At 33.9% G+C, this 9,155-nt stretch overlaps 3 protein-coding genes across 3 annotated transcripts; 2 read left to right on the plus strand and 1 right to left on the minus strand.

The window, feature by feature from the left end:
- Window positions 1-297: 297 nt before the first annotated feature.
- On the plus strand, window positions 298-714 carry LOC105650183 (egg cell-secreted protein 1.1). Its single transcript, XM_012237060.4, has one exon. It carries the CDS (start codon window positions 298-300, stop codon window positions 712-714), a length of 417 nt encoding a protein of 138 aa, XP_012092450.1.
- A 1,140-nt stretch (window positions 715-1,854) lies between these two features.
- Window positions 1,855-3,862, plus strand: LOC105649751 (cold-regulated 413 inner membrane protein 1, chloroplastic). Its single transcript, XM_012236508.4, has 6 exons — window positions 1,855-2,240; window positions 2,325-2,444; window positions 2,566-2,661; window positions 2,780-2,844; window positions 3,374-3,443; window positions 3,532-3,862. Exons 1-6 carry the CDS (start codon window positions 2,083-2,085, stop codon window positions 3,695-3,697), a joined length of 675 nt encoding a protein of 224 aa, XP_012091898.1. The 5' UTR covers window positions 1,855-2,082; the 3' UTR covers window positions 3,698-3,862.
- Window positions 3,863-4,619: 757 nt separating this feature from the next.
- On the minus strand, window positions 4,620-7,228 carry LOC105649752 (uncharacterized). The gene is made up of 4 exons (XM_012236509.4): window positions 6,726-7,228; window positions 5,467-5,994; window positions 5,350-5,392; window positions 4,620-5,264 (listed from the first exon to the last, which is right to left on the minus strand). The coding sequence occupies exons 1-4, from the start codon at window positions 6,784-6,786 to the stop codon at window positions 5,042-5,044; spliced, it is 855 nt and encodes a 284-aa protein (XP_012091899.1). The 5' UTR covers window positions 6,787-7,228; the 3' UTR covers window positions 4,620-5,041.
- Window positions 7,229-9,155: the final 1,927 nt, after the last annotated feature.

The raw sequence follows: 9,155 nt of genomic DNA on the forward strand, positions 1-9,155 counted from the left end.
ATAATAACAACTTAATAGTCAATAGTTCATGTGATATGTGGCTGGTTACTCTAAACTAAAGACCTTCCAAATGATGCCTGCTCGTTTGTGATTAATTATTGCTATAATTTGTAACTCCATGATTATAATTGCTAGCTCCACCAAAATCTCATTGTAGCCTCTTCATTTCCCATTCCATGCGCCTGACGTAATTACCATTAATGTCATCTTCAGTTCCTCCATGTATATATAAACACCATCGTCTCATACCTTTTTTTATCAATCTGTCTCTAGCTCTCTCAAGTCACCACTCTCAAAATGGCTTATTACCCTCTTAAGTTCCTGCTTTTCGTTGCAATCTTGGCAACTAGCTTAGATTATTTCAATTTCAGTTCTGCGCGTCCATTAAGCTCGAGCTCAAACCTTATGGCTAGACTGAAACTAGATGAAGAATCGCCAAATTGCTGGGACTCTTTAATACAACTTCAAGCTTGCAGCGGAGAGATTGTTATGTTCTTTCTCAATGGTGAAACTTATTTAGGCCATAGTTGTTGCCATGCTATTCGTATAATTAGCGAACAATGTTGGCCTAACTTGGTTGATACAATCGGGTTTACTGATGAAGAAGGTGACATACTGGAAGGATACTGCATTAAAGAAGAAGCTGGGAATTCTGATACATTATTAACTCCTCCTCCACCGCCGCATGTGGTGCCTAATAAGGTTGTTCCTTGAGTAGAGTTTGTCTTTGTAATAAGTTGGTGAAGGACAGTAGTCAAATGTTGCTGGTCATGGTAACTTGTTTGAGAGTAAGTGAAGTGTTTCCTCGTCGTGTTTGTTTGCTTTCTTGTTTGGAATGTTAACTAATCAATAAGAGTTTGTTGCTATGAAATTCTAGTTGTATCAACTTAATTCCATTTGAGTTTAGTTTCCAATTCGGCAATAATTTTCTTATTCGTTTTGCAATTAAACTGTAATGGAATCAATTAAATAGTAACATCAACCTTTCGATATCGAAAAATGCATTTAATAATCGAAAATCTTTACTACTTACTGTACTATTGGAAGTTACCACTATTTTTGCTTAAATCTTAAACCAGATCAAAATGTTGTTATAATTTTTATTACCTACATGTTTTAAGGTATTTATGTATTTTGCACTTAACACATAATTTTCACAATTAGACAGGAATAGAAAAAAAAAAGTGGAAGGCAATAAAATATTACCCACTATAATTAATTATCAACAGCTACTAAATTAGTCCAAAGAGAATTATATGCCTGATATCATAAAATACACACAAGTTTCTAATTTCCAGCAATAAACTTTGTAGCTTAATGCTACGATGACTTCCCATTTTCACTTGCTCCTTCACCCTCCACCTTCCATAACGTTCAAATTAAATATAAATGATAGCATTAATGTTAATATATAAAGTTTCAAATAAAACATAATAATAATAATAATAATAATAATAATAAATATTAACATTGTATTCTCTATATTTTTGTCTTATTTTCTTTTTGATCTCAATTATAGTCCATTTTCTTTTTTAGAAAAAGGTAATTTTTGAAGCTTTTATTCTATTCCTATTTAATATGCATTTCTATTAACAAAGTCATTATTTTTGCCGCTAATATTTGCCAAATTCATAATTTTTATTGCCTTAACTCTTGTTTTAGTCACAAATTAAAATTTCATTCCTCTTGTATGGTATTTATAAGACTTGAGAATTTAGCTCCGTTAAATTATATAGTACTTACTTAAAAAAGAAAATCACTAGATCCGTTATATGGAATCGTGAACCGACGACCGCTCACGTGGCAGCACGCTAATGCTTTGAATTAAAGCAAAAATCATCAATAATAATGCACAGACTACGAATAGACTCACACCAATAAAGAGCCGCCATGTATAATAATAATAAACGGCACCACATCAACCCAACCCACTCTATTTCTACTCTGCTGCAAGCTGCATGTTATTTCTAACAAACGCTTTGCTTTCACTCCGTGTTGAGCTCTTCTTGCTCTGTCTGGCCGGTGGACAGAGAGATATAGACACGACAAATATATACAAACAAGAAACCAACGAGTTAAAAAATGGTGAGTCTGTGCGTATCAGCAGCGCCAAATCTTTTCGCTCTCCGCCACAACAGCAAAAAGAGCTTTTTTTGTGCAGCACAAAGTGCACGTTGCCAGTGGAAGCTCTCTTGTGGTTTGCCTCGACTTTCGAGCTCTTGCAGCTTCAATCCTCTCAGGTTTGAGTTGTTTAAGTTTACGCTCACTCAATTAGGATCTGAATTTTCATTTCTAATCAGAAATTGTTTGTGAGCTTTTGGCAGAATTTCGATTAACAGAAATGATATGATGGTGAAGAATAAAGCGAGAAGACTTGGTACAGTTTGCTATGCTGGACCTCTCTCTGCTCGTAACCTCCAATGGATCTCCATTATCTCCTCTTCGTACGCCTCTCTCACTCGAAACACATTACATTATATATAAGAAAAGGAAGATTCTAACTTTTATTATGTTAAATTGGTGGAATAATATTTCCTAATTTTGTAATTAATTTCCATTTTTTAGGGTTCTGATGCTTGCCAGGGGCACTGCTATCCATAAGTCTTTCCTCGTTCCATTATTAGCTCTACAGGCGCCACCAAATGTCATTTCTTGGATAAAGTGAGTTCTTTATATATTAAAAATATATATTTTTTTTTCTCTTGCTCCTAATTGTGTTTATTCAGTTTGTGTGTGGTTGGCTTGTGGCTTGGTGGACTCTTACGACGCTTTTTTGCAGGGGAGATTATGGTATTTGGGCTGCTTTCTTGGCTCTTCTTGTCCGTCTCTTCTTCTTTATTCCTGGTAAATTTTGTTGCTAAATACTTGGATTGGATTGTGTGTAAGCATAGACAAGAGCTTAGAATTAGATTATCCTTGGCCACTATCATTACAAGATGGCATTTGTGTTTACAGCTTGTGAATACAGCTTGTATTGACTAATCTCACTTAAGCATATGCACTAGCACCCGCTGATTCTTTCCTCCACTGGTTTTTACTATGGCGAGGCATTTAATAGAATCTCACTAACAATGAATTTGTTGCTGCTAACCAGCTGCAACCAAAACAAACAAAGGGAATCTTTGTAAACATCTCAAGCTGAGAGAAGAATGATAACTGTATGAAAATTTAGGGATGATGGCTCTGTTTTCAGATTTATTGGTAGATCCACTTTCCTGTGGAAGTTGGTATATCAGTAACTAGTTTAAGACGTGGCCTTTTGCTGTCCCAGACCTCTGAATGTTATGTTGGCTCTTTTCCCTTATGCTTTTCATGGCTAATTATGAGAAAAATAATGAAATACTGACAAATTTAATATTGATATTGTTGTTAGGGGAACTTGAATTGCCTTTTATGGCACTACTCTTCATACTTCTGACTCCCTATCAAGTAATGAACCTAAGGTTAGCAGATGCATTGTGTGAATACAGGAAAACTGTTATTTTTTCTTTTCACTGTCTTATATTTGTTTTTGATATTTTGTATTGACAGGGGAACCCAAGAAGGGAATATCATTGCCTTGGTCATTGCAGGCTATCTGGCTTTCCAGCATTTTTCACGGGTTGGCAACTTGCAGAAAGCATTTGAGCAAGGTCCAATAGTTGCCACCTTAGCCATCATCTGTATCACCATCATCTCATGCTTGTTCTTGATCTGAATTTAACTTAGACTGGTGCTTTCTGTTATTAATCATCTGTACATTAGTGAAAACAAAGGATAACAGAATAATGGAATAATCATAAGTTATGATCCTTTATTCTCATGTAATAATAGGGTCTTGACATATTTGAAAGGAATAAAATGTCTAGTCTTTCAACCTGTATTAATATGTTGGTTAGAAAAATTAATAACCAGTGTACAGTTGCCTTCGTTTTTATATGTATTTGTATCTTTAGTAGATTCCTGTATATAGAGTTTTGCTTCTTGTTCCTTAGTATGCATCGAGGGTAAGCCTATATTCTCCATTTAAGACAGATTCATGAGATGTGAAACACCAAAATTGGTTTTCTAAAGTGGAGTTGGATGATGCTAAAAATACAGAAATTTCAAGCTCAATCTAATTTCAGTTACAACCTTTGTTCTTTTTATATAATCAAAGCTTACTCTCTTATTGTTATTTTTTAACAAATTTTGAAAGTCAATAAAAAAATAAGAGGGAAAATAGTTGTAGTGTTTTAGAGTAGAGAAATAGTTTTGAACATTTGAGAATGCTGAGCTCTGTTCTTTTGAAGATAAGAAAGAGGTTAATCACGTCTTAGCATTATTAACCAGACAATAGAATACAATAGTTTGTCTAGTGTTTTACTCCTTTTGACAAAATTCCTTATATCTATGTAATACTGCTACTATCTTTCAGAAGTTTTTCATATGTTTAGAATATTTGGCACTTATTCCTATGCAGTGGCTTTTCATGCAAAGTGACCTATAACTTCTATGCTTACGATAAAATGTCAAGGTCATAGAATAGTTCCAATCATTCTATTACTTAAAGAAAGTTGCCAATTGTCTTCTATTAAATGTTGGTGCTTTTGGTTATTTTGATTTGAAATATGTTAGCTAAGGACAACTATATCTTTAAGTAGTTCTAATGCCATTTATTCTGAACGTTTATGTTTCTTTTGCTATTCTCATTCATAAATAAATTCATGTGGTAGCTAATAACAAGTACATATTTCTTCTCTGTATATGTAGTTCTAAAGCCATAAAAGCTTATCTAGTACTTTATTATACTAAACTGAGGAGAAAATAACTATTCTAACTTGCCTACAAGTACAATAGCCTATAACTTTCTATGTTTTTCTTCATTCCTCCGATCTTCTTAATCGACTAATACGCATAAATAGCAGTATAGAAAATAGACTTTATGGTGAAAATGAGGCTTTGAGAAAACATTGGGACATTGATTCTCACTGCCTGCTTAGAAGTTGATGAAGTTTTGTGGCAAGCAAGGAAAGTGCCATCTCATTTAAGAGACAAACAAACAAACGCAGTTTCCATGCGCTTAGATATGACTTGCAGCAAGAAGTGATCCAATAATAGCGGTTGCAGAACAGAGGAGCAGTAAACTGCATGAAACTGAGGTTGCTGAGCTGGGCAACCCTGTCGGTTCTGCCACCCCATAAACTGTTGGTCCACTAGGTGTGGTTGTTAGTGGTGGAGTCATCGTAGTTGGAGATGTGGTTATTGTTGGTGGTGTTGGTGTTGGATTGGCTGGTGGAGTTACACTGTATTTGCAGAACTGTGAATCAGTCATGTATTGCAGTACTTTTGCAAAAAGGAATTATTTTAGAGATGAATATGAAACATTACCTGGGTGTTGAGGTGGGTGATGCATAGTGACAGTTTCCATTACCTGAAAATTGCAGTATAAGTTTCAGAAGCTCTTAAAGATGAATTGCCTGATTATATATCATGAGCATTTCTTACTTGGATCAGTGCTGGAAAGTTGTGCTGTTCCGCCAAAGACACAACTGGTAGGAACTGGATTCTTCTGGTAGTACTGATTGAAGGCATAAGAAGCATGGTCCCGGAGAGTGTTTGGGTTATAACAGCTTGCACCCGGTTGAATTGCTGAACAGTCTGCGCCGCCATAGCCACATGCATAGTCAAGAGCTACCTGTAAAGCAGTTTCTGAAGCTGTTGGACTTGCAATGCACCATGACCCTCCGGATGTGGTTGGAGTCGGAGTTGTAGCTGTTGGGGGTATTTGAGGTGTTGTTATGCCTGAAGGTGGTGGTGGGGGAGATTCTATAATAGGAGTTATTGTTCCTGTTCCAGTTCCTGGAGTTGTTGTTCCAGTACCTGGAGTTGTTGGATTGACAATTGGAACTGCTCCTGTATCATCTAATTGGGTGGCGAACACGGAAGGTGAGAAAAATATCTGGTCTTCTTGGTTTTCTGCTGTTGTGGTTTTCTGGATTCCTTCCAGGGGAGGTGTTTCTGCAACATTTGTACCTGAAGTAATCAAAAGGTAAGGTAAGTCTTCTTTTCCTTTTTGAATTATCAAGGAAACTGCGTGATTCAACTTTGAATTTCTCATGTCAAGTTCATTTTCTATTTGATAATCAGCTATTGAAACGAATATCGTTTAAGGAAATATAGAGGAGTCAAGTTCAAGCATAAAATATAATCAGGAGTTCTAAGGTTCATAATAAAAAGCTGGGTAAATATCTGATGCCTCTATCCCCTACATAATTGGACATGGACATGTAATTGAAATTCTAAATTCAAACCAATAGTGTACTATCCACTGGCTCAACTGTTCTTGTATTTAGATTCGAAACAAAAAAAAATTGATGCAAGAAGATCAAAAAAAATTAAAATAGACATTTAACATTATGATTGAAAAATAAAAACAAACATTACTATGATTACTGAATTAGAAGTAGCATGAACTTGGTGTTAGAAATAAAACAGGACAAATATAGAATAAAATTTAAAATGAAAAACAAAATGGAAATTATTATACTCTAAATACTTATAGGAAAAGAAAAAGAAAATCATTTGATGTTTGATTGCATTTCAACATTCTTTCTGATAATAGCTACTCATTTATTTTGATTATCTGATCCCAAAGACATGAAGGCAAATATCTCCATATTATATTCCAATACAAGACTAGACATGAAAAACAAATAAGCAAATCCAAACAAGCTTTCATTATCCTCAAGTACATTAAAAATCACCTGAATTGAGTAAAAGATAGAAGAGGAAGATTGAGAAATATTGGAAAACTTCAGAACCCATGATACTGAGCTGCTTGTAAAATGTGGTTTAGAACTTTTCTTGTGTATCAAGAACAATGATTGAGAAGCTAAGAGAAGTACCAATGGTGTTAATGCAAAGAAGAGTTTAAATATCATTCTTGTATATGTTATATGAATAAAACTTGAAGAATCAAAGCTTCCTTGAATCATAGAGGGACGGAAAGAGAGAAGGCTTGAGAATATCAGAAAACTTGAGAAAGGAGGCATTCGGTAGCTAAATTTCGCAAGCAAGACAAGGTGCAAAGGAGAGGCAAAAAGAAAACGGAAAAAAGGCAAAAGGTTGATATGTTGGAGATTTAAATCTGATGTGTTTGGTGTATTGATAGTTAAATAACAGAGGGTGAAGGGTGTGAAGATGTTGTGGCATTTTCTTTTTCTCCTTTGCAGTTAGCTTTCTACTGTTACGGGACTGAATCAAAAGTTAAAGTTATTTGGATACGCCTGAGTAATTGTAATAATAAGATGCTTAACCGATAATTAACCAGTTGGGTTTGTTTTGTTTTGTTTTGTTCTAATAACATTGCGGTGATAGAACTTTAGGTGCAAGCTGCCCAAGAAGATGATGAGGATTCCTTGTCTTGTTTTATAAAAAAACAAAAAGTTGAGAATTTTGCCTTATTCAGCATAAACCTGGTAAAAGATTGTTGGATATTTGAAATCGAATCTACCTTTCATTTTAGTTGTGCATACAGGCATATACCTCATCTATGGAACCCTCTTCTTTTCCTCTATTAATAGGTTTCTTTTATATATAATATGAAATGAAATGCGTTCGAATTTTTGATTTTATAGGTAAAATTTGTCGGGAGATGCAATCTATTAGTAAAATTCTCTTGAAAATTCAGTTTATTTTTACTAATCCAATAGCTTATTGATTAATTTGTAGAATATTTTTTTTCAATATTAGATAAAACTTGGTATATGGAATCAAGAGCTTTTCTTGTTGAATGGACTCCGTCACCATTGGTCAAATGTATTTGATAGTCTATTACGGAGCAACGAAAGCATCTTTTTGTTTTTCTTTTGGTTAAATGCGTAAATTCATTCACGTATTTTGCATATATAGTAAATTTTATTGCACCTTCAATTCTTATTTCGACAAATTAAAAATTTTACCTATTGAATTCTTAATTTGTAAAATTATTTATTGAATATTTAAATTTATAAAATTAATTATATTAAAGATTTATTAAATAATATGAAAATTTTATTCTAAAAATTATACTAACTACACATCAAATTAATATCCTACTATAAATTAATATTTTAGGCGTTATAAAGGTTTTTTTTTTTATGAATTAATATTTTAGGCGTTATAAAGGTTTTTTTTATGAAGTACGAGGATGAACCTATGCATTTATCCTTATGTTTTTTAACATACACGTTCTCACCGTAAACTATATTTATGTAGATATAAAGAAAAAGAAATACCCTTGGAAAAATACTAGATGTCATCTCATTTATAGACTCTTCCTTGTTGGATCATCGGCAATCAATTGAAAATTTGGAGAACTGATTCCCCCCCTCTCTCTCTCTCTCTCTCTCTTTTTTTTTTAAATTGAGAAAAGAGTTGCGTAAACTGAAAGTGAAATATTGGAATTGAATTGGAGATTAATATTAAAGTTAATATTTTAAATTTAATATTTCTATATTAAAAAACGAAAGTTATAATCATATAATGCAATTGAAATATTGGCTTCTATCAATAGCTGTAGTTTCCCCGAAAACGATCGTTCGTCTAATTTGGTTTTCAGTGACAGCGCCTCTATAAAGAAGTCTCTGTAGTTGCAAACTTGCAATTGCAAATAACCTTTCACAAGTTCCGAGAAAGTTAAAATTCCATATCGAATCAAATTGTAAGAAATGAAATGTCCTTTTTCTAAACACAAATTTCTAAAAAATCTTACGAGGTTCAACTGATCAACAACTTGGACCTTCCACCAGAATTCAGCTGACATTTTCAATTATCAATGCACATCGAAATGGAAAGGGCATCTCCCCAACCAGTATCTTTGTGAAGCAAGTGATCCATCAGAAATCATGCAGAAGCAGATGCCTTCGGTGGAGACATGCTTTTCAGTTAACATGTAAGTTTGCTTTAAAAGCACAATCACCCATCAGCTGATTATATCATGTCTTCACTTCAATATGCTCAAATTTTCAAGAAACGTACGGTAAACTCAGAGTTTTATCCTTGTTGATTCATATTGCATTGTAATAAATGCCGCGTAACATCACCCCAAGCTGTATATCAAGTTTTCTTCAGATTATAAATGGCTATTGCTAGAAGGGAAGGGATGGAGAACACGAAGATGAATTATAACCTGGAAAATTTCGATAATCAGGCTC

The sequence above is a fragment of the Jatropha curcas genome, chromosome 11 (assembly GCF_041381405.1).
Source record: "Jatropha curcas cultivar XTBG-Jc1 chromosome 11, XTBG_Jcur_1.0, whole genome shotgun sequence".
Taxonomy (NCBI): Eukaryota; Viridiplantae; Streptophyta; class Magnoliopsida; order Malpighiales; family Euphorbiaceae; genus Jatropha; species Jatropha curcas.